This window comes from Apaloderma vittatum, unplaced genomic scaffold, assembly GCF_000703405.1.
Source record: "Apaloderma vittatum isolate BGI_N311 unplaced genomic scaffold, ASM70340v1 scaffold8737, whole genome shotgun sequence".
NCBI lineage: Eukaryota > Metazoa > Chordata > Aves > Trogoniformes > Trogonidae > Apaloderma > Apaloderma vittatum.
Genome location: NW_009725712.1, coordinates 1 through 24144, shown reverse-complemented (window position 1 = coordinate 24144; position 24144 = coordinate 1). Strand labels below are relative to the sequence as shown.

General features: G+C 37.0%; 1 protein-coding gene across 1 annotated transcript; it reads left to right on the top strand.

Annotated features, from left to right (window-relative positions):
• Window positions 1–97: 97 nt before the first annotated feature.
• Window positions 98–22574, top strand: STX18 (syntaxin 18; the record flags this gene model as incomplete). The annotated part of the gene is made up of 7 exons (XM_009873004.1): window positions 98–220; window positions 1651–1718; window positions 13863–13978; window positions 15080–15157; window positions 15261–15327; window positions 17926–18041; window positions 22486–22574. Coding segments are annotated over exons 1-7 (657 nt in total), but the record flags the coding sequence as incomplete, so codon positions are not given.
• Window positions 22575–24144: the final 1570 nt, after the last annotated feature.

Here is a 24144-nt window from a genome sequence, read left to right as displayed (position 1 = left end):
ATGTTTTGCTTCATAGTCAAGCGTAGTTGACCTATTCAGCAAATTTCATGAGGGAGCTGAGAAAGAGATTACTATACAAAAATAAGTTCCAGTGGCGATGAGAAGGAGCATCTGTTCAATGGTTTTCTTTGTGCCTCCTAGATCTTGTAGCGATTTCGGCATTTCCCTCGTTGCGTACGAGGGTGCTATCGTGCTCTCGGAAAACTCGGATCTGCTGGAGGTACTAACAGAGCTCCCTTTTCTAGGCATGGTATTAAATTTCCTGTATTGGTAATCGCATGGAAAAATTTCAACGTGAAAACTGGGGAAATTCTTATCTAGTAGGATGAGTTGTAGTAAAAATGAAACAGAGCAAATAATAATAATAATAGGGAGATCTATGCTTACTTATTTGCACAAGGAAGCACTTTAGTTGTACAAGTCAGTGTGGTCTTTTCCTCTTTTTTCAAAGAGCTACTGATCTCTTGAAAAAAATAATTAGGGGAATTAATCTACTATTTCTCCAAACTGTTCTGTGTTCTTTCTCTGTGGTGATTTTTTGTTTTGTTTAATTACAAGGAATATTTGCATGAAAATAGGATTTTAAGACTTGAACAGCTTCTGATGCTTTTTCCCAGATACATGGAGCAAACCGCATTTATGGTATTTGTAGAACAGCTATTGTTTTGTAAAATTCCTTCCATGGTTGGGTTTTTTTTTTTTACACCGAATTATTAATGAATATTTGAGAATATGCTTTAGAAAAGTTCCTCCTGCCTTCTTCTTGAAAATATTTACCACTAATAGATATATATTCTCTCCCTTTCTCCTCTTCCCCATCATATCTCCTTCAGGACCTGCCAAGGAAGTTGTATTGGTAGTCTCATTTCTGTGGCCAATTAAACTAGATTTCTGTGGTTACTCCATTTTCTAAACCAAGCAGCATCTTATGCTACACCAGATCTTTCAAATCACACTAAAGTTGTAAAAGCTCTTTCTGGTTTTTAAGAGGTTTTTTTCATCTGTTCAAAGGATCTTTGTAAAGATAAAGATAATCAAGTGGATTTGATGGTGAAGTAGATATCCAGAAGTAGAAGTTTGAGAGATGTATGTTCTGGCAAAAGTTATTAATGATGATCAGGTTATAGAAATACTACACCAGTTTGAGCACAAACTGATCATTCTGTTATGGCAAAAAGAGAAAGGAGAGGGGACAGCACCTTGTCCTACAAGTTCTGAGAACTGAACTTAAGTATTTAGATCATTTTTCCTGGCAAAATGTTTAAAATTTGCATGATCTTCGAAAATTAATTTGGTTTGCAAAATGTATATTAGGTTCTGGATTGTCAGCTTAGATAATGTTTTGTGTTATTATGTTTAATATTTCTAATGTTAAATGCTGTAGTTTTATTTAGTGTTTAGTTTATACTTTTTTAATAGGTTATGTATTTTTACTACTTTTCTCTGAGTTGTACTTTCTTATAACAGATCTTTTTTACATTATTTTAATGTAATGCAAAATGAAAATTCTAATATAAACGTGAATTTTTGATTCTATTTAATTACAGAATAAATAAATTTACAAATTAATGTTTGAAGTGTGAAATAATGAACTTTAACCATAATTAAACTTCAGATAATGGATTAATTTTATTATTTCTATTCATTTAGATTTCTCATATCGGAAAGCTGAAAGATTTTCTGTTGCAACATAGAAAAGATTACATTAATGCTTACAGGTAAGTGTGCGTTGTGTTTAAATAGAATTATTTCTCTTCAGTTTTACTAAGTGAACTACTTCAAAATCTATCGGTGTAATGACTAAAACCAAAATGTAGATTGCTTATTAATTAGCTGACCGTAAGCTACTTAAGATGAAAAATAGTGCTGCCACAAGAAGAAAATGGTCTCAGATAAAATGAGACTGAGAATTTGAAGGTTTCTGGCTCTCAAGAGTGAGTTCTGTAACGAAACAACCTGACAGTTCTAGTTCAACACCTTTTAAGGACCTGCAGAGTAGGTTTTTGAAGCAATTCCCAAGAGAGCCAAGTATGTGATTCGGTGATCCTAGTTTTCCCTTCTACTCTGTGACACTGAGCCTGCCCCTTAGCACTAAGAGCACAGGCAGTAGCATCTGCAGGTCCTGGAGGAGGATGGTGCAAACTCTTCAGGCTTGAGAATGTGAGTTCCAGTTGTAGGAACCATTGGGAACACAGTGTCAGGGGACAGCAACATGAGATTTGCTTTTCTGTGATAAACATTAGTCTTCAGTTCTGGTGGTTGTTATTGTATGGAGAAAGTTTTGATTCTCTTCTGCAACATTTGAAACCGCTGTATCTGCTTAATTGCTGATAGCTTTAGTAGTAGGATTTTTAGAAGATTAAAATACAAGTTTACAGATTGATGTTGGTAAGAAAAAATAAGAGTATTTTGTAATCCGCAGATTTAACATTCTTAATGAAATACTAAATCAAATTATCCTAAGATCTAAATGTTACTGCAGCTTGTATATTAGTGAAATGAGTACAAATAATTATATCATTAGAGAAACAGAAAACTAGCTTTTTAATGTTACATGCAAAATCAGTCGTATTATAAGTTGCACAGTATTTCGTTCCTGAAGTAAGAAGTGCATCATAGGTATCTCCACTTAACTCTCCTTGCCGTTCTAAATAAGTTTAGCAGTTCCAATTGAACTGATCATCAGTTTATTTCATGTGGTAGAAATGGGTTTGTGACACACTTAGGACTGCTATAAATATTTATTTGAAAAACATGCATATCCCCTGCATATCTTTATAGCTCAGACCACACATCTAACTAATCGTTCCTTTCCTTCTTTCTTGGTTTATAGGTAAGTCTAAGATAAAAAATGAACATAGCATACGGTCAGTGCTGTCTTCAGGGAAATGTATTTGTGTGAGGAAAAAAGTGTTCACCTAAACTGCCTGGCCTTCATCACAGTTATTTGAAGTGGGTTGATCTGACACCCTGGTTATGCTGAGTCTTTCTTCAGGATTATGGGGTACTATTTTATTTTGAGATTCGTGGTTCAAAACCAAAACCTATAGAATTCCGATGAGATGTAAAATTGGAAGAGTGTACAGAGTGTGCAATATGGAACACATCCCAGTTGGGATGCATTAATGAACTGGGGTCCACTTTTTATAAAGATGCCAAAGAGTTTCTGCCAAGTGAAGTTTCCACCTTAAAGAGAAAAAGAGCAAGCTGGTTTTGAAGTGACAAAGGTGGATCATTGTGGCAATGCCCTTCTTGGTGCTGGCAATATCACTTAAAGCAGCTGAACGTCTGTTCTTCACAGTCATCTGAGAAGCATACAGCCTACTAGGTTGTTTGGATTTTGTTTGGAGGGGAGTGATATCCAAGCGAAACAGTGTAGATAAGCTTTCCCTTTTAAAGGATCTTCTGAAATTTCGTGATTTCCTGTGTTATATTTCTCCAGTCCCTCAATATAATGCAGTGTTGCGTGGAGTGACTGATTCTGCTACAACCCTGAGTAAAGCTAAGCTGTTCCTGCAGTCAAGGTAGAGAAAATGCAATCTAAAGTAGTCTTGGGTTAAAGATGCTAAGCTCTTTTCTCCAAAAGGCTTCGCAGATACCAAATAGGAGTGTTATCCAGGTAACTATCTGTCCCCCAGGAGAAGACCATAGAAACAGATGAGCCATCTGCTGTTCCTCAGCCTCAGTCCATACTGGAGGAACAGTCTTTCCAAGGAACAGTTCTCGGGCATGAAAAGGTCTGTCACCAGGAACAGCAATACTGTGCCATCAGTGGTATCGAAATGTGTGCCCAGATAAATTGCCAGAAGACTTTGAGCATCTTTCTTTGTATCCTTGAGATTTTAAAAGCAGGGCTTTGCTGTTTCAAAAACGAAACAAAACAAAAAAGATTTTTGGCATCCTTTGTAAGTATAAGGCCATGAGAGCTGTTTGTCAGTGCGGGTGAAAATGAAGCCAGGGGCTGGGGGTGTCAGTTCTGTGTGCAAGGTGTACGAGGAGCTGCTTTTCCATGCAGCGAGCAGAAGTAGCGTGCAGCTACGGCTGACAAGTACCTTCCTGCTTTTCAGTTGCTGTTGGAGTAGGGCATGAACAACACTAGATGGAGCTACCAATTTAATACTGAAATAACTATGTTCTCAGCATAGGCTGAGAAACTGCAAATGATTGCAGTAGTAGCAAACAGTAAGTAGTGGTTAAATTTTGGATAGTGTTTGTATTTTATTAGCAATAGCATGCATAACAGTGAAGTGATAAGAGGAGTAAAAATTTGTTCAAGTTATTTCAGTTTCCGAAAGGTTTTTTTATGTCCTTTTTGGAAACTCTCTTTTAACCTGTTATCATAGTAATTCTCAGCGATTTTTTTTTACCCCACCATACCTCAGTTATTAACTAAGGAGAGAAGAAAAAGATATGTAATTTCCTTTATTAAACCATAAAATAATCCTTCAGATTTTATCTGTGGCTGCAGTTGAACCTGTCCTTGATGGTCAAACTTAAAATAGGTAGTACAGTCAAATTCCATACTAAATTGCTTATGCTATTCTGCTCTATTGATGCAAAGAGCATCACAGCATCTATGCTGTCAGTCTTACAACCTTAGCAAATGCCTCACTCATTCAAGGCATCGTAACTTTTCAGTACTTAAGCTATCGGGAAAATTTCGAGACAATTTAAGACTAGAATTTATGTAGGAGGTTTAATTTTGCGCATGAAATTTGACAATTCTCTTTTGTCAGCCCTGCTATTTGTTTTTCCAACTATAGCATGATGTGTTGGTGGAGTTTGAGTTTTGAGTTACCAAGTTGCGTTACTGTATGCCTTTTAAAACTTCTTTAGAATGTATTACGTCCAGGTTCTTGATTGCTTTTTTGACCTTACTTTTGCAGACTATAAATACTTTAATAATAGATTTTTTATTTTTGGCACGCGTAAGATATCCTGCTACAGAGGAGATGTCTTTAATTTGTTTCAGAGGAAGATTTTTAGCAATGAGAAAGACAACTGGAAGAAGGGTTAATTGAAATTAAGGCCCTGACCCATTTTATCACACTTGAAACGTTTAAGTGACATACCTAAATTGAGTCCAAGAAGCTCAAGAATTAGTAATTGCTTATTCACCTTCTTTCTTTTTGATTTGACTGTTTAGCTATAAAATATGTGAATGGCAGAACACATGAAAAGAGCCGTGCGGTGATCTAATCCTACAGGCCATTGCATCTTTAGCCTCTTCTGTTTATTAGGATTCATTTGTTTTCTCTAAAACCTTGATTTTCAGCTTTTTGTGATAAGGAAGTTTTCTGTTTTGTCCTTGCCTGTTTTATGCTGTCTACCGTGATTCTCTCCTCTGGGTACCAAAAATGTGTGGTATCATCTTCCCCTGACAGGAAGAGTTAACGATGGAAAGAAACTTGAAGCTGGTGTGTTAGAAGACTGATTTACAGAGGGGCACGTATAGAAACTCCTCTTTCAAACTTCTCCCCAAATGTATGGTTATTTTTTGTCTTTTGTTTTAAAAATTGGGGGTTATATTGGCTATAATTGTGAAAACTTGGGCTGAATAAGTAGCAGAGACTGCGAGTGACTTGTTACTGGTTACACCTACTAATGGAATAACCAATAACTTTATATATGCCATCACTTTTATTTAACATTAGAGCCTTGTCGTAAGGAAAAATGACTTAAATAATTTCAAGTGTTTTCTTGTGTGGCTTCATATATACAACCTAACAAAGCCTTTTTGATGTCATACTTGTGATCAGTGAACGCGTTCAGTGGCAGAGTATTTTATAAGAAACGTGTCTAAATCGTGGGATGTTGCATCATTGCTGTTCCTGCTAATAGCAGCTGTGCCTGAGCTGTGACTTGTGATGTTGTTAACTGCAGTCTCTCTCCAAGAATCTTTGGAAAGAACTGAAACTCTTCAAAGAAATCTCATCAAAGAAATGCTTTAGGACATCTCAGGCTATTTGAAAATTAATTTATGTTGGAAAATGCTCTGACAATACTTAAAAACAGCAATGGTAAACAGTATTTTAATAGTTGTTCATATATGGTTTAGCGTTTATCTCTTCTGCTGATTTTAGGGTTTATCTCTTCTTCTGACTTCCTCAGCAGCTTTTTTAACCAGGCTTATTAAGCTTCATAGGGGTGTTCAGAAAGCACATATGGGATGCAGTCCTTGAGGCCATGTATAAGAAAAATAACCAAGGACTTTTCGTTAAAACAGAACTGATTAACTTTTTTTTGAAGTTTACTAGTTAATCACAAAAGTTATTTCCACTTCATGAGTAAATATGGTAGACACCAGGCATCTATGTATTAGAAAAGTATCCCTGCTACGTTGTAGCCTTTAAGGGCTTACCCAGCAGTGTTTCATTTGGCTAATGTGTAACTTCACTGAATTGGTGCCAAACAGTACTTGAAGTAAAGGGTCCTTCCTGACTATATGTTGCATTCTTCTTCGTAAATGATATGCTGGTGAGACTTTAGTGAGATAATTTCTCATTTATGTTGCCTTAACAGAAAAACTAATAGCACCTTTCCTTTTTTTTCAGTTCTGTACATAATTAGCTGTAGGTGACTATTTCTTTCATCTCACTTTGGTCGGGAACTGTTTCCAGGAGCAGAATTTGATCCTTCTTCCTGGAGAGAAGGCAGGGACTTTTGGCTCTGGGAGATGTTAACAAGATGCAGCTGCTTTTTTACAGTTGCTTATTAAGCAAATTGTGATCATTCCTGTCAGATAAGGACTGTTACTTACCTTCCCATTTTTAGTATTTGAGTGCTGTGCATTCTGTATATTTTTTTCCTCTCAGTCCATTTTTGCTTTCTACACTGTGCGGTGAGAGATGCTGTCTTCAGTCTTTGGAAACTTGTCTGATGTTTCATCTTGTATGCTTGCTATTAGCTCCTTCATATTTTTGGTTATTGAACCACCAAGGTGGTTTGTACATGTTTATTTAAATACAGTTCAAAGAACTAGCTGTAGTGCCCTAACACTTTGGACTTTGAAATGCCTCCCTGGGATTCTTACACAAACTCCATTTTCTCTGAAGGATCTTAAAGTTTAGACGATTTAAAGACCAGCAGTTACTCCTGCTGTTTCAATTAGATGTTGGAAACGAGTGAAAAGAATTCTAGATTTTGAACACAGAACACCTCATACTTAAAATGGACATATTTGAGAAGAGCTTTCCATCTGGGAATATTAGACATAGAATTTAACTGCAGAGATACTTACTTAGTTCATCAGTGTAGCATAGATCGGTTCTGAGTAGAAATGGTGAATTTGCCACAGGAAGGGCTGGATGTGCAGTTAAGTGTTTGAACGTTTCATATGTTGTTTATTGTAAATAATATACTTTTGGTCTTAAAAATAATCATAGAATGGCCTAGGCTGGAAGGGACCTTAGAGATCATTTTAATCCAGCCTCCCTGTCGCCAGGGACGCCACCTGTTGACTAGATCAGGCAACACATGGGGACCGAACAGGAATTGAACCTGCAGCCTTGGCGTTGTTAGCGCCACGCTCAACTGACTGAGCTAACCGGCCCCATAGTGTTGGTACCCAGTGATAATGTCTCTTGCACTAGCATTGATCTCCTTGGTAAAGCTGGGCAGGGAAAAAAAAAAGACAATAAATCAGTTACACATTTGTCACCTAGTAGAAAATTGTTGAATACTTACTGTGTGTTTTGTGGAGAGTATTTCCTGGGCTTAATCAATAAAGGAAAAAAGAGTAGCTATTAAAGGACTCTAAAAATAGTGTACTACTGGCTCCCCTACAATGCCAGACTGCTTTCTTGTCTTGACTTAATTGCATTTTTACAAGAAGCAAGGTTTGTTTGATATATAGATATAGTAAAACATGTAGATGATCTATAAGGCCTTTCATCATGGAGGAGTAGGTAGTATTTTCCTGGTCTCCAGGAAATGGCTTTCAAAGTATTTCTTTCCTTTTTTTTTGGTTGTGCTAAGTTCCTATATCACATTTTTGAAATTGAAGTTCTTCCTAGCAGCATTCTGGAATGTCTCAGCAATAGTTTACAAAACTAAAAATACTAATTCAGGCATGCCTGTTCTGCCACTTCTAGTAACTGAAGCTTCCCCACAGACTTTAAAAAAGACTAAAAAAAAAGGTAGTATTAAATATATTGTTGTGGAATGTTTTGTCATGCAACTAGACAAGTTTTTGCCTTGGCTATGTGCAACAGCATTTGGATGGAAAAAGGCAGTGAATTAAAATGTTCAAAACATAATAAATGATCACAAAATCATAGAATCGTAGAATGGCCTAGGCTGGAAGGGACCTTAGAGAGGATGTTAATCCAGCCTCCCTGCCACCAGGGATGCCACCTCTCGACTAGATGATGTTTAAATTTAGGAGTAAAGTAAAAAATAAGATAATATAAAACATACTGGAATTGAAATATTTTTAAAATGCCTGCTGTGTTTACAAGTAAGTTTATACACACACGTGAGCATGTGCATATGCCTACACACTTATGTGTGTGTAGGAGTGTTTAGATATGCATCTGTAAGGCAACACCTGCAGGTGGCAAGGTGAGCATATCTCTTCTAAAACATACATGTCAGTATTTCACAGCTGGTTTATTTCAGCTTACCGCTTCTCTCTTTCGTAACACATTGTTGGAGGAAAATCAAGTTTTTCTGCTTGTTTTGGTATCTTTTTTTGAATCAATAAGCAGAAAATATTTTATGCACCAGCAGAAAGAGTTCCTAATTCCAAAAGCTGATGTAACACCCGCCATCAGATCAGCTCTGGTGTCGTGTGCTTTATGAGCAAAATAGGATCACAGAAATGATTGGCCAGGAGAAGCATGGCTGGCACAATCAAAAAGAGAATGACTAGGTTATTCTACTGCTGTGTCTTGCTTGCTTTTAAATATTCTTTCAGTGGAGATTCTGTATCCTCCCTCTGCTTTTTCCTGTTTCCTTACCCATGTTACTAGAATTTTATATATTTTTTTTACACTTACTTATTTTGGTTTTCCTCAGGCTCTTCGAGAATCAGCAACTACAGTATATTTGGGGTTTTGTACATGTTCTCTTCAATCTCTGATCATACTTTTTCTTCTCCTTTGGACACTGTCCCGGCAAGTGTTGCACTGAGGTGCTGAAAAGAAGCACAGCTCCAGCAGAAGCCAAAGCTAAGTGAATATTACCTTTCATTTGTAATGGATTATATCGCATTTATGCATCCCATTGCAATGATGACTTTTTATGCATCAACATGTTGTTGTTATGTTTGATTTATAATCAGATATGCTCCCAGATGATTTTCTCAAGAACTATTCCCTAATCAGTTGTTCCCCATTCTCTGCAGGTTCAAGTAATTGTTGCTGGTGCAGGGAAGAGCCTCTGACCATTCCTTATTCAAATTCTTAATGTCATTTCTCCGAGTTGGCAGTATTGTTTTGAATTGGCATCTCTGTCTCTTGATGCAGTTTTAATTTGCTTAGTTTTATGTCTCTGCTGTCTGAGTTGTTAATGAAAATATTAAAATAGTGTCAGATTCAGGACAAACCCCTGCAGAACACAACACAGCACGTCTTTCTGTTTTGGTATATAACTATTCCGAGTTCAGCTTTTCAAACAGTTCCACATCCATTTGGTGCTTGTGTCTTTTAACTCACTTATTCAGCTTATGAGAATGTCACATGAGATAGTAAGAAAAAACAAACTAAAGAGAGGTTTTACAGCAATGATTGCTTTTCATCCATCCATAAGACCTGTTACTGCATCCCAGAAATAAAGTACACTGCGTACGACTTATTCGTGGTACATCTTGGCTACTGGTTGTCTTTCTGTTCTTTTCTGAGCGCTTAAAAATTGCTTCATTATTTGTTCCTATGTTTTCCTAAGCTGGGTGGTCTAAATGTCCTTTGCTTTTTTCTTTTCCTTAACCCTATTTTTTTAAAGATAGTTGCTACACTTCATCTTATCATTAACCTAGCACTTGCTTATTCTCCCCTGGTTCTTGGCAGTGAGAATACATCCTTTCATTTGATGCATTTCCTATTTTATTCCAGGGCCTGGTCTCCTATGTAAGTACACCTATATGGATATGTGTGCACCCTGGGACTTTTTGGAAGGCAGTTAGGACACTTTTTGGCACACAGAGAGGGATACATGCTTCATCAAATTTGCCTTCAGCCTTATCCCAGGAGGCACTGCACCTTCACATACACTCATGCTGCGACCTGATATCCATAGCGTTCTGTATCATATACTCAGTCACTCAGCATCTTGTTATTAATATATCATCTGGCACTGGAGTTTACTGATGAAAATATCAACAATTTTTTTTTTTAATGATGGAGGTACTAAATTGTGCCCACGTGATTTAGAAGCAGCAAGCCAAAGGAAATAGCAACTGCAGCTTACATGTGACCTTAGTGGTAAAAGTTAGTGCAAAAAAAAAAAAAAAGGCAATCAACATCTAGAATTTATTCATACTCTGCATATAATTATGCTTCTCTACTGAGTAACAGGCCAATACCACTTTCTGAGGTGTTTCACTTGGTAATATTTGTAGAGCAATCTCTTGTTATCATTGCCATCCCTTGTGTCTCATCCTGCACTTGACCCTTTTCTGATTGTGTCCCTGCTCGCTGAATTCCGTTACACTTGTCAATACCAATCAGACCTAAATTGCACTTTCTGTATTCTCCTTTTTGTGTTTGAGCTCAATAAAAAGCTCACGGAATTTGCCATTCTCTTAAAAATCACAAATAACCCAAGTTGCCTTTCAGCCCAAGTTTCTTATGAAACTTTCTGCTATTGATTAGAATAAAAATGTAGAATTTCTTTTCCCCTGTTCTCCCTTCTTTATCTGCATGCGTTAGTCAGTGCATTTCTTGGCTAATTCTGCTGATTGCTTCTGAAAAACCTGTTTTGTTTGACCTTTCTTGATTTAGTGATATATCAGTCCATTGCTGTGATACTGCCACTGCACTTCAGAGCAAGTATTTGGATCTTTGACATACAGGACACAGATAGATGGATTTTTTTTTTTTATTGGTTGGTTGGTTTTATGTTTGTGCTATTTGTTTTTCCTTGTCCTGCTCTTTTTAAATGAATGGTTTGTTTATGGTAAGGCTGGAGGATAACGATTAGATGGATTTTCAGTTCAGTGGGGACTTCAGTAACCTGTGAGCACTGGTGGGTGCCACATGTATTTTGGCATAAGGAGATGTGTCTGTATGACTCCACTCTTGCCTTCCCAGGGAGGTTGGGTTTCAGGTGTCCTTGCCTCCAAGTGCCTTCCCCAGCTTATTCAAAAGCGCTCTTACCAGCCACTATGTAACCTGGAAACAACTGCTTACATATAAAGTATTTTGTTTCTTGTTTACTGGATCAAGCTGCATTTTGCTACCTTTGAAGCTGTGAAACTCCTATTTAAGAATTTCGTATACTGTATTTTTGTATTAGGGATTATGACAAGTAACTGAGCAACTCGCTTCCCAACCTTAAAAGCTGTTACAATTATCCTCAATGTATTGCTAACTACTAGTTACACTGTTAGTAAAAAATAAAGCCTGCCTGAGGCAGGTTTTTCCATCTGTATTTCTAAGTCTGGTTTGCAATTTGTGATCTTTATTTTGCTTTGTAATGTTCAGAAGTGCATTGAAAGCCTAGAACTCTGCAAGTACCACAAAGGTGGGCACAGTTCAAGAACTTAGACACATAAGGACAAGAACTTTATACTCTATTCGGTAGGAGACCAGCCAGAACTTACTATTGGAAACTGAAATAGAAGAGTGGATTTTTTTGTTTGTTTCATCAAGGGGCCGTCATGAAGTCGCCACTCCATCCTCATTTTCCTTCTGAATCTATGTGCCTTAACGTGCTCAAGTAACTCTCTGGGCATGGATCGCTGAACAATGTTCTGCGTTGTTCTGTACCAGATGACCTTAATGGTCCCCTTCTGTCCGTGTGGAGATGGATGTAAGAGTGGTTTTTATGGCTTTACACATGGCGAGAACTTACGCCACAAACTAGTAATAAAAGCCCCATCTACATAAGCTCTCCAAAGGGAGTTGGGGAGAGATCTGTCCTAATATATTTAACAATGTGAGTAATCTTAGATTGCATGTTTAACTACTAATATGTCACCTTAACCAGGCTGTGGAAAGCCTTTCCGTCACATGTCTCTTAAAGCAGACTATTTCAAATCGTTCGTCATTCAGAAATTGCTTTCTCAGAGAGTGAAAATTAAAGTTACAGCCTAGAACACTACTGATTACAGATGTGATGGGGATTTTGCCACAGATTTATGAAACTCATCTGTCCTGACCAAAGGAGAGCACTGCAGCTAGTAAAATACTAGTGGAAACACTATATATGGCTGCTTTTCTGTAAGCTTAGTGTAAGTTACAAAAAATGATTTTATAGCATTTAGAGTAGTTTAATGAGAGACAAAAACAATCCTGATGTCTAGATATCAAACACATGGTAGTGTTTGAAACAAACAAGTAAAATACACAATATTACTCTAATTAGTTGGCTGGCTAATCTGTGCTTGTATACTAGCTGGCCAGTAAGCAGAAACGAATTTTCAAGCCAAACGCATCCTCTGCTGCTTTTTTCACGTGCAGTCAGTCACATGGGATGGAAATGAAGACATTTTACTGTAATACTCAGAGACATTAGAGTAAGCTTAAAATTTTGTGGAGGAGATCGGGGAGACCCAGCCTGACAGCGGTTTTTGTATGTGATGAGAGCTGGTGAGTTGAGGCGATGTGAATTGGCTGTGGGCATTCCCGTGGCAGTGGACACAGGAAAAATCTGGTGTTAGTGCAGAGGAGCGTGTAAGAGATCTCTAAGGGTGTCAGGCTAGCCTTGCAAATTCCAGGTCCCTGCTTTTTACTTGCCTTCATATAATTGCGTTATATATGCTGTGAACAAGTGGGGAAATTTTCACATATGAAGAAAAATCTAAATTAAAATGAGAGTATGAGTTAAAGTGGTTTTTTCCTTTATTTTTTAAACAAATATAGTAAGCTATGCTGACTGTATCATTAGGAAACGCAAGACGAATGTAGGAAAAGCTGCTGTAGAAAAGGTTTATCATCCTGTCATCTGTTGTTGTGGAGGGACTGTTAAATAGCTTTATACAGTATGCTCTTCTGGCAGTTGTCTACAGTGTGTTAATATTTTACTGACGAGCCTCCATTTTTATCAATTTAGTAACCAAAAAATATATTAATCCTGTTAGAAAATATTACATACATAATGTTTCATCTGAAATAGAAATAAACAGTGGCATCTGGGTTTGATATATCTTACAATTGACTTGATATTAAAAATGTGCATTATTTTCCAGTGTTGTTCTTTACTCTGATTTGAATTCACAGATTTCATCGTACAGCTACTTTAAAAATGATGCTTAATATTTCCAATAATGAAAATGTAAATTTAAGTAAAATAAGTTCCATTTTCTTTTATACTGCCTTCAATATTTGAGCTATTCCTTTATCCTGCTTGTTCTGATGTTTTTAGAGTTTAAATATGCTTCACTGGAGTAAGTAGTGAGGATTATAATATATTTTCTAGTTGTATTTTCTCCTTATCTGCTCAGTATTTGTTTATATATGAGTTAAACGATATATTGGGGTTTTTTCTACATCTTTTACTAGTCAAAAATGTTTTTAAAAACCTCTCAGCTTTCTAGTAGTGGCATTTTTGTCAGTGACAGTCATTGCACTTTTTCCTTTTTCTGGGAAAATCAGTGTTGGAGAAAAGCTGTGGAGATGGCGAGTGAGAAGAAAGGTCTAAAACATGTGCTTGTAGATTTTATCTTGGGAATTTCTTAAGTGCCATTTTTTCTTGTTTCTCAGCCATATTATGTCTGAGTATGTGAGGATGACAGATACAGAGCGTGATCAGATAGATCAAGATGCTCAGATATTTATGAGGACGTGTGCCGATGCCATTCATCAGCTGAGAACAGAAGGTAATCTGAGCAACTCTTTACTGTGATGGGTTTTTTTTTTGTTATTGTTAAAGGCCAATATAATGCCTTGATAGCGAATCTGAAATGCTTTTGGGAAGAGATTGGTGAGGTCTCATTCATTGCCTTTGTGTTTGCATCTGTGTAATCCCATTGGCTGATTAATACTGTACTTAATTTTCTTCAATGCTCGTGGAAGGCGAAGCCAGAGCATAGAATTGTATTATAATAATACCCTAATAAGTGTAAAAAAGATGGTCTTTCAGTATTTGCTACTTGAATAGTAATTTAGCACTGCGGCATGGAGGCCTGAACCAAAGTCTCACTGCATTCAATGGCTGTCTTTTTCTAGCTTGTCCACCTGTAAGGTATTACAAGTATAATCTTTCCAAGTTTGAGATAATTAATTAACAGAGTCCTGATAAAGTAACAGTGTTTTTGACAACTTGACTGTGGGGTCAAACCTTTACAACGCTATCTTGTGAAAGTTGTAGAGAGACCTCCTGGTTTTGCCATTTTCAAGTTGACTTGTTGCATGGGTTTTATCACTGTACCACAGATTTTCATCAGCTTTGAAATGCCATCAGAATAGCTTTACTTGGAATAATTGAAAGTCAGTCATGCATGGGAATTACATAATATCGAAAGAAGAAATATTAATATACGTGAATTAAAAGGATGCTTGACACAACAAATCCCAAAGATTTCCACATAGTCTATGTGCTGGAGGATTTAAGATGTTAGAAGTTCAGTATTTCAAGCAAGTGAAATCTCTAGATCTGTTTTGCTATGCTTAGCCTGGTGACATCTATTCTTGTTAGAAATTTAATTGACATAATATGACCCAGTGGCATATATAATAAATCAATAATATAAATGTTGTAAGACATGAATTGCTTTCAGCTTTTGGTTTGTTGTAATGACTTGCTGGTTCACAGAACCTGTATTTAAATATAGCTATGTTTAAAACAAATACTAATATTCAACATGTGAAAAGTTAATAGGCTCTCGAATATAACTTGCATATATATTGAAAATGCAAACTTTTGTGCAATTCAGTAAAAATCTGAAAGATTGTGTTGTATCTTTCTTTTTGTATTTCAGCTCACAAGGGTGTCCAGTCTGCTCAGGTAAAGGAGCACAGAACAGCTGTCTTGGAGTTCATTGAAGATTACTTAAAAAGTACATGGTATTTATTGAATGGTTAAAAATGAATGATTGTATCTTCCAAGAAAGAAATCATTCTCTTCTAACCTGAAATTTTGTTCACTGCTATCTTGAACAGGAGTGTGTAAGCTGTATTCTGAGCAAAGAGCCATCCGAGTTAAACGAGTGATAGATAAGAAGAGACTGTGAGTAGTGTCAAAAAATAGTTTAACTTTGCCTTTCTTTGGTAGGACATTCAACAAAACTATTATTCTCGTTTAATATTGTTTTAACACATATCTGTAGCTGGATGAGCAACCTCTGCTGTCAGAAGGTGCATTCTGGGGCTCTTTTACACTTCTGGCATGTGAGCGGTTTTCAAAAACTTGATGTTGCTCTATGAATTTTTGGTGTTTGGCTCAATCAGCTATTTACATCGAAACTAGAGAGATGTTTTCAGAAGTCCCTAAGTACATTTTATTCAGAGTGATTCATCATGATTAAGAACAATTAGATTCGCTCAAATATATCCTCCTGAGACATAACAGTCATACAAGCCAAAACCAAGTAAGCAAAATACCTCAAACCCAGCCTAAAACTTGGTAAGAAGTAATGAGAGAAGGTAAGGCATTGTAATTCTCGTAACTTCAGAAGAAACATACAGAAACAGAATATGTGGTATTTTTTCATGTGTAAAAATAGATAATCTTAATAATATTCTTCATGCCGAAGAACTTCAAAGAAGCATTGCATGGGTCCTGCAGTTATAGAATTGGCTACCATGTAGTAGCTCTTCTGTTTGTTCTGACAGTATTGTTTCCACGTGAAATCCCAGTTTTCTCAGATGACTAAACAGAGAACAAGCTCAGGATTTCTGATGCGACTAAACAGAGAAAATATGCTAAATATGGAGCTAAGAAAGCTATATCAGAAGTTAGAATACGACTTAAATAAAGAGCTATCAGACATTAAAAAATAACACAGAATATGCAGTTGTTTTATATGATGTTGGAAGATACTTTTTTGACTCTTGTTACGGATGCAAGAACTAGAAAACAGTTGTGTACCAGATGGAGTCTGTGTGCATTGCAGATGTGATGTAATGGCTAAGGTGACATTTAAATTAAAATTCAGTTTTAATATATTGCAGTGTATAAACCAATCTTTATGAAGACTTGAAGAAAAAACTTTTTTTCATATATCTTCAACTAGTTGATTTGTAATTTCCCTAAGGATTTCAACAGACACTTCATGTGATAATAAGAACATGTTTCGTCACCTAAAAGAATTAGACATTCTTTAAATAGTGCATCTCAGGCATTTTATTCCTTTTTAATTGAAAACTTTGTACATTAGCATACCGTGCGAAGTAAGGACAACAAACAATAGAGGAATATATTTCTTCAGAAGTAAATTAATCCTAGTACAGATCTTCTTTTCTGCAATTTAGTTGACTTAAAATATGTGCATATCGGACAATAGTGAAAGGTCTGCAGTAGAAATATCCTTCTTCATTGTTTCCTTTCATATTGATAAATGTCCTAAGCCTTTCAACAAATTGTGCGAGTGTTACAGTCTTCTTACAAAAGCTGCCTTTATGTATTAACTCATACTTTTTGATTAAATTCTACCAATTACATAGGTCCAGTTCCCCAGAATGGAAGGTTGAGAAATAGAAATACAAGCAGCTTTTTCTGTAAAGCTACTTGGCTGTGATTTTTAGTTTTTATGTTTATTGGTATTCAAAATGATATTTCAATTTTAAACCTGTTTTTCCATTAGAACATCTTATGAATTATGTATGCAATTATTCAAATCAGTCTGATATTTTTATTATCTGGGGAACTGGTGTTTTATTAGTATCACAACTATTATTTGAACTGCATGGTCGTCTGGATAAGTGTTTTTCCTTATTATTAGACAAGTTTGGGACTTGAGAGGGAGGAGATAAGAAGTTTTGGTTAGTTTGGGTTTTGGGTTTTTTTGGCTTGGGGTTTGGGGTTTTTTTGTAAAATTACCAAAAGCCCAGTACTTGCAGAGTTTTTAGAACTAAGAAAGGTTCCCTGTTACTGGGTTTCTTGTCCAAATACCATAGTCACTCAGTGATGACTAATGCGTTATATTCTGTTTTTCTCAGAATTCTCTAATTATGGGTTAGACTTTAGGTACAATATAAAGAAGAAAAGGAACACAAAATGCAACACCTTCTGTTAAGCAGCAGGGGAAGATTGCAGATCATAATGAGATTAACCGTTAATTATATTTGAGAGGGGAGGAAGTGATGAAGGTGCCACAGCAGGTGATTCAGCTCACTGCTTATTGGTTTTTTGTTCTTTAGCTTCTCTGAGAGCATAATTGCTGCATTTAACTTTCTACTGTGTAGCAGTTACAGAATTCATTGTAGACAAGAAACCTTAGAAAAAAAAAAATTACCACTGATTTTAAACCTTTTTTGGTGCCATGTTGAAACATACTTTAGAGATATTTAATATGTGCTCCCCAAACATGCTTCTGCTTTCTTGCATTGTCTTTGCATTAATATTATATAGCAGAAACTTAGGTGTAGTGTATATGTATACCTGCACACAGTTTTCCTTGCTTGTAAGTGGTCTGTTGTGTCTTTTGGCAATCAAGGTAAGGATCAGTTTCATTCTGGTTAAACTATTCTTTAAAACTAGTTACATATAAATACTTGTTTTAGGGAAAAGCTAATTCTGTTGTATTTTATTACCTTCCCTTTATGATATTTGACAATATAAAGTAAAATAGTAATTATAACTTGAAACAGACTCCTGTCCTTCTAGGTCCAGACTTGAACCTGAGCAGAGCAACGTGTCCAAATCACCTCTTTCCCCTGAGAAGTCTTCACAGAATCCTTTAGATGATTCTGATGAAAAACTTTCTGCTGAGGAAAGCAAAGGTAAGAATAAAATGTAGTTATATTTCTCTTTTTGTGGCAAGGCCTGTCTCTTCAATAGTACTTTTCTCATGGGCCTGTTCCTGTGACTTGCACCTTTTCTGTTTTCATTTACTTAGAGTTGATCAGGCTTTTGTGAAGCCTTTTTGACATGCTTTCTTCAACTAGCCAAAAATAGTCTTATGCCTTGCTGGATTCCTTATCCTCTCAATAGACTCTGTATAAACTCTTTCTTTTTACTTAGTTTTATCAGTACCCATCTACCTACTTACCTTCCGAGATCTGTCTGATTTTTCCGTGTTCCTTTAACTGATGGCAAGGAGTTGGAAGGTAGCTCAACAACTTTCTGGGAATGTTTTCTAGTTTTTAAGCACAGAGACCTTGAGTCGAGACACTTCTGCAGTAGGAACATGAAGGTAAAATAAGCTCTGAGGGAAGGTTCCTTGCTGCCAGACCTGATAGTTTTGGGAATGTTCTTCTCCTCAGCATTGAGTTTCCATACGGTAAGGATTACATCTCATCTTCCAGCAGGCGGGAGATAGCCACCAGTCCAGAGCAGTATCTCTGACTCCTGGGGCATTTTAGCTGGTCTTGACAGGACTTAGGAACATTGCTTCTGATTCCTTGGTGGCCTGCTTCAGAGGCTGGGAGATGTAAATCCCTTTTCTTAGCTGTTTCGGTCTGTCCTGGGATGTGCACACTGTCAGAACTTTGTGGCAGAGTGCCCTTTGGAGTACCACCGCTATGCAGGTGATAGCAGGTTTCGTACCTGGAGAGAAATCTTGTTTCTGTGATTCTGGAGTTGCTTTCCTTGGCTTGAGTTCTCCTGCTTGTGTTGGCTAGAGAAGTCCAAGGTACCCTGTGATTTACAACGTGAAATTGGTGTGGGTTTGGTTTTTTTGTCGATTTTTTTTGTTTTGTTTGTTGGTTGTTTTTCTGGGAGAAACAGAAGCTGTGTGAAATGTGACCTTACCTTAGAATACTGCTTTATCAGGATAGAAGAAATGTGTTGGATGGCCATATTATTCTGATAAACAATTATTATTTCATTGGTGATTTTTATTAGAAAAGTCCCTCTGGTTGGTGACTTCAGGGCCATACAAAGGGTGGGTTCACGTGAAGTGGGTACTTCATTTCTGGATGAAGACTCTCATACTGAATTACCTCACAGTGTGTGATAGGTTTCTTTTTCTGATATGGCACTGCTTATCTTCCTAACCAGTTTGTATTTATGCAGCCCTATCAGCGTGCTCTTTTTTTTTCTTTTCTTCCCTGGCACTGAATTATCATAAGAAGTAAAGATTTTGATCATATGTCATTTCTAGTGCTTGCTACGTTGTTACAGTATGCCTGAAGTGATGCGGCGCCCAGGCACGTGGATGAGTTTCACCTTAACATGTTATCAGGGTTTCGCAGCTGTGAGCTGGTGCCTGCAGAGAAGTAGGAGTGTAGTAGCATCTTCATTGCCCTCTGCTCTTTCCTTGTTACTGAATGTCTCCGCAATCTCTGGAAGCGGGCACTCCCACCACGTAAGAGTCATTACAATTTTTAGCTCAAAAACAATGTGCCACGCTGTGGAAAATGCTGTTCTTTTGTTGCCTTGGACACAGCAAACCACTGCAATAAACAACAACAAAGCTTTGTTTATTGCACATTAATTTTAATTACTCCAGTTTTCACTTTCATTAGTTTATGCTTCAGTATTTTTATTTTTTTTGTAAGAAGGTAGGAGTCCTGTCGTATAAGTGATGCTGGTGCAATACTCTAGGAGGGATTGCTGACTAGTCTTTGAAAAACTATGAAACTTGAATACCAAAATAAATCTGTCAGAAACAGTTTGTAAATGCGCACAGCCTGTGATTCCTCACATCAGGGTAAGTGTCAGTTGCTGCTGCTTATAGAAATCCACCTTGTGACTTCTCTGGTAGGTGGTTGTCAAAGCATGGGAGTTGCATGAAGGAGATGACTAGGAAACAAGAAGCTCAGTTTACATTTGATAGCCTTTGTATTTTTTTCATTTTTGTGTTTTGTTGTTGCTTTTTTAAAGTAACTTTTCAAACTGGAGAAATTATCACATTTAGAAATAAACCATTTCATCCTCAGGATGTTGGTGGTTTAGGGGATTGTGATCGTTAGTGTTTATGAATTAGTTGTCATCAGTGTGCCTGAGTCCCTTAAATAATCTCAGCTGTAAAGGACATTCTTCTGAGAGCAGCCTGTGGTCCTCTCCGTAATTTGAACATTATGATGAACAGCTGAATGTCCTCCTTGGCATGCTGGAGCCCAATTTGGGTTTTATCTGTTTGGGAATTTTTTTGGCAGAAAGCAAGCAAAATGTGATTATTTTTGTTTTGACGCAAAGCACCCATTTACATTGGAATTATACTGGACATGCCTCATGGTAGGAGAACAGTCTCTCTGCAGATTGCTTTTATATTCTTAGAGTATTTATTTCCATATTACAAACTTGATGTTTTGTTTATTGAAAAAAATGTAAATAATGAGTAGCTTTTGAACTGGTCCGCAAGCTTAGCAGCTGTCTCCTTTTCCTCATGGAAGAGGGTTCAGAGGATTTATCATTAACTTTATATCTCAGTCGTGCGTTAACTGCTTCTCTTTCTGCAAAAGAAATGCAGTTTGGCTTTTGCAGTATGAATTCTAGAAAAGCATTCATGTCGGCTCCATGAAAGCTGCAGGACAACTTTCCCAGTAGCCAGAAACGTACCTTAGTGACAGGAGGAACCCTGGGGAGATGCCTCTTACCATAAATATATTTGCTTATTAGCAACCGCATTGGATACAGGTGCTGTTTTTTTAACAGTACTGGCAGTGCCTGAAAGTAATTGGTTCCTCTGGGGTAAAATAAGAATATATCTTTTTTTTCTTGGCTCCATAAACTAATTATCTCCTTTCTTTGAATCCAGTAAATAATTCATTATAATTTTGGTGTCATGTAAATACATTGATTACCTAAGTAAATAAGTTATGTGTTTCTGTGAAATAGACATGAAATACTGATGATACCCCATGGACAACATAGAGTTGAATCTTTTCTAAACAATCTTTTAAAATATTCTTGGTTTTTATTGTAAGAAGGAATATTTAGTTGGGGTAGTTTGTTTCTTTTAAAAATTTCCTGTATTGCTTATCCACATTCCTCATTTGTAACATTGTTTATATGTCCTGGTTTGATTGTGAGGAGCAAAATACACATTTACAAGGGAGAAAAGCACAACAGTACTCGCTTTATAACATTTATTTTTCAAGATTTTTCACAAATATTATAGTAAAGGATAAAGGGAAAAACTTCTACTTATCCTTTTCATATATTTATTTATAAATAAGACTGCTCCTTTCAGAGGCTTCCCAAGACAAATTTGTATCTGAATGACGAAGCATCAGAACTGCTTATGCAATTGAAAGAAATGAGGTTTGGAAGGTTGTAGCAAAACAAGTGAAAATGCTATAAAATGCCTGAGAAAATCCATGAAAAAGGAAAAACTAAATGTTTCAGTATTTTAATTTGCAACCTGCACCTGATCAGTCACAGCAGGGTCAGATTTGACGTGTGGTGGGGTGGTGCAAACCTCCCCGCTGGGGTTTTTGGCCGGGCCACAGCCAGCGGGGAGGAGAGAGGCCACCTCAGGAGTGCCGTTGGGTCGGCAGGATTTTAAACACCGCTGCTGGAACAACTTCAGAAACAGTAGGTTCCTGCAACATAGTTTCTTTTCTTTTCCATTCTAGCTGCTTTGCCTATAATCAGAAGTATATAATTAAGCCTAAAAATAAATCTTCCAGAAGGGAATATCCCAGAAATAGCCATTTAAGATCTTTTATGCCCAGCTCCTGCTAAGATTTATGTAGATGATTAGGTTTAATCAAAGGGGAAGTGCTGTTGAAATCAATGAAGCAGCAATGATGTGTGAGGGTTAGTTTTTGGGATCGGATCCTGTTCCTGTTACATGCCGGGAGAGCCCTTGCACAGCTGTAGGGTTTGCGCTGGCGTACGCAGTGTGAACAGCACGAGGAGAGCAAATTCAGCCTGTGAGCTTGGCTCAGAACACCTTTGCAACTTGGTTTTTATTTTTTTGGAACGAGTAGCTGGTGGTTCTCTCAGGCCTCATTGGAAGGTAGTCACATACGGACTGTCCTTTTGAAAACTGTGTTTTCTTCTGTTAAAGTACAAATGCTGCCGTGTTTTATGCCCTAACTCATGCTACAAATGCTACAGTACTTGGTGCCTTCCCTGTCATGTCACTATGTTCGCGCAGCTCCTTGCAGTTCACAAAATTAAACATGCTTAGACTGTTGTCCCAGTTGAGAAATTAAAGGTTATTGGTGTGATTTTGTGCTGCAAATAGAAAATGTCATCAGCATTTTCAAATGAATGAAAAATGATTTTCACTTGACAGTTCTGCTTTGTCTCAGGTGTCTGGTTCTTTTCCAGACAGGAATCTGCCTGATGCCCAAAGTAACCTTGGATTATGGGGGGATAGCAAAGGTGAAGATGAGCTGTCACCTGAAGAAATACAAATGGTAAGTGTAGCTTGTGTCTTATTGTCTGTCTGACTAAGTTTTTTCTGCTGTATTAGTATATTTTTTAAAAGTATGGATTAACCCAAATTCATTTTCAACTTTCTTTGTATGCATAACAACGCCATAACAAGATATATGTTTTGCACATGGCTTCTTGGTCCTTCTGGTAGCAGCTAGTATTTGAAATTGCTACAAAGTACTTACATAGAGACATGGAATTGGTAGCAAATATTTCTCAACAATCAAAATTTCAACTTGTTTTTAAAATTACAATTATGATTTTTATTTTTTTTTTAAGAAGTCAGGGGAACATCAGAAAAAGTATTGTGAAACTTCTGAAAGAATAAAGGGTTGGCCATTTTTAACTGGGACTATTTCTGGAACTCACCTTTAATAGTTATACTATACTTGGTTTTATTCCTTTTTAGTTTTTGGATTATCAAAATCATGTTCGTTTGCAAGAAGCAATAGCTACAAGCTTTCTGTCACAACATAATGTTATGAGTTTTACTTTTTTTTTTTTCTTTTGCTTTTCCCCATTATCAACGTGTTTTTGTGTTGTTTTATCCAATTCTGCTTGCAGGTGAACTGATATAATACAAAATTTCTGACAGGCATGATTGCTGACGGCTTATCTGTTACAAACTTTTTGATATTCTTAAAATGAATAATTTTGAACATGGCTCATAATTAAAAAAATCTTAGAAAACCCCTCTGTGTCAGCACACTGCCTTGTCTGAGAGACACAGACAGACAGACAGACTGCTTTATAGCTAGCCAGTAGCAGGTTTGTTTTGTTTGATTTTTGGGGTTTTTTTTGCTAAGGCAAAGGGCTGCTGCAGTATGAACGCGTTAAGCTTCCTTGGCAGTGATCAGAGATGTTCCCAAACACAGCGTGCATCGCTCTTCCTGTCAGGGATGAGTATGTTGCACCTAATTATGGGACGGTTTGTCAAAGAGAAAACGTTCTTCAGAGGCTGCTCATGATGTTCTCGTACTGTCCTTGAGGGCCAGTCTGGAATTTAAAGGCTTACTCCTGCGTTCTGTTTTCTTTTCAAAGAAAATTCTATGTCTTTTCATTCTTCTCTGTTTAGACACAATATTAGCCACCACCCTTGCTGTGAGCTTCCAGAGATTCAGGAGGGAACAAGCAACAGAGGGGATGTGTCTGACAGGGCTTACTAATAACTGACTGCTAAATGTTGGACTGCGTTTTGTAGGCCTCACACTCCAAGTTTTAAACATGTTACATCCCTTGCCATGGCACTGCAGGAATAAATATTTCTTTTTTCATTAAATCCTTTTCTACTTTTTAGGGCAAGGCCTCAGATACTGCACAACTTAGATATGAGTTGCTGAAGTCTATGAGTTTTGTTCTGTTTCTGTTATCAAGGCTGAAGAAAGACAAACATCTTAAAATGCTGATTTTTAGCCCGCCTAGGATTTGAATTTTTCCCTAGAATAAGTTCTTTTTATTTACTTGTGGTGGGGAGTGATTCCAGGCCTAAGTGAGAGAATTTCTGTTCATAGTTAAACGCCCAGAAAGGTGATGGAACATCTTATTCTTGGC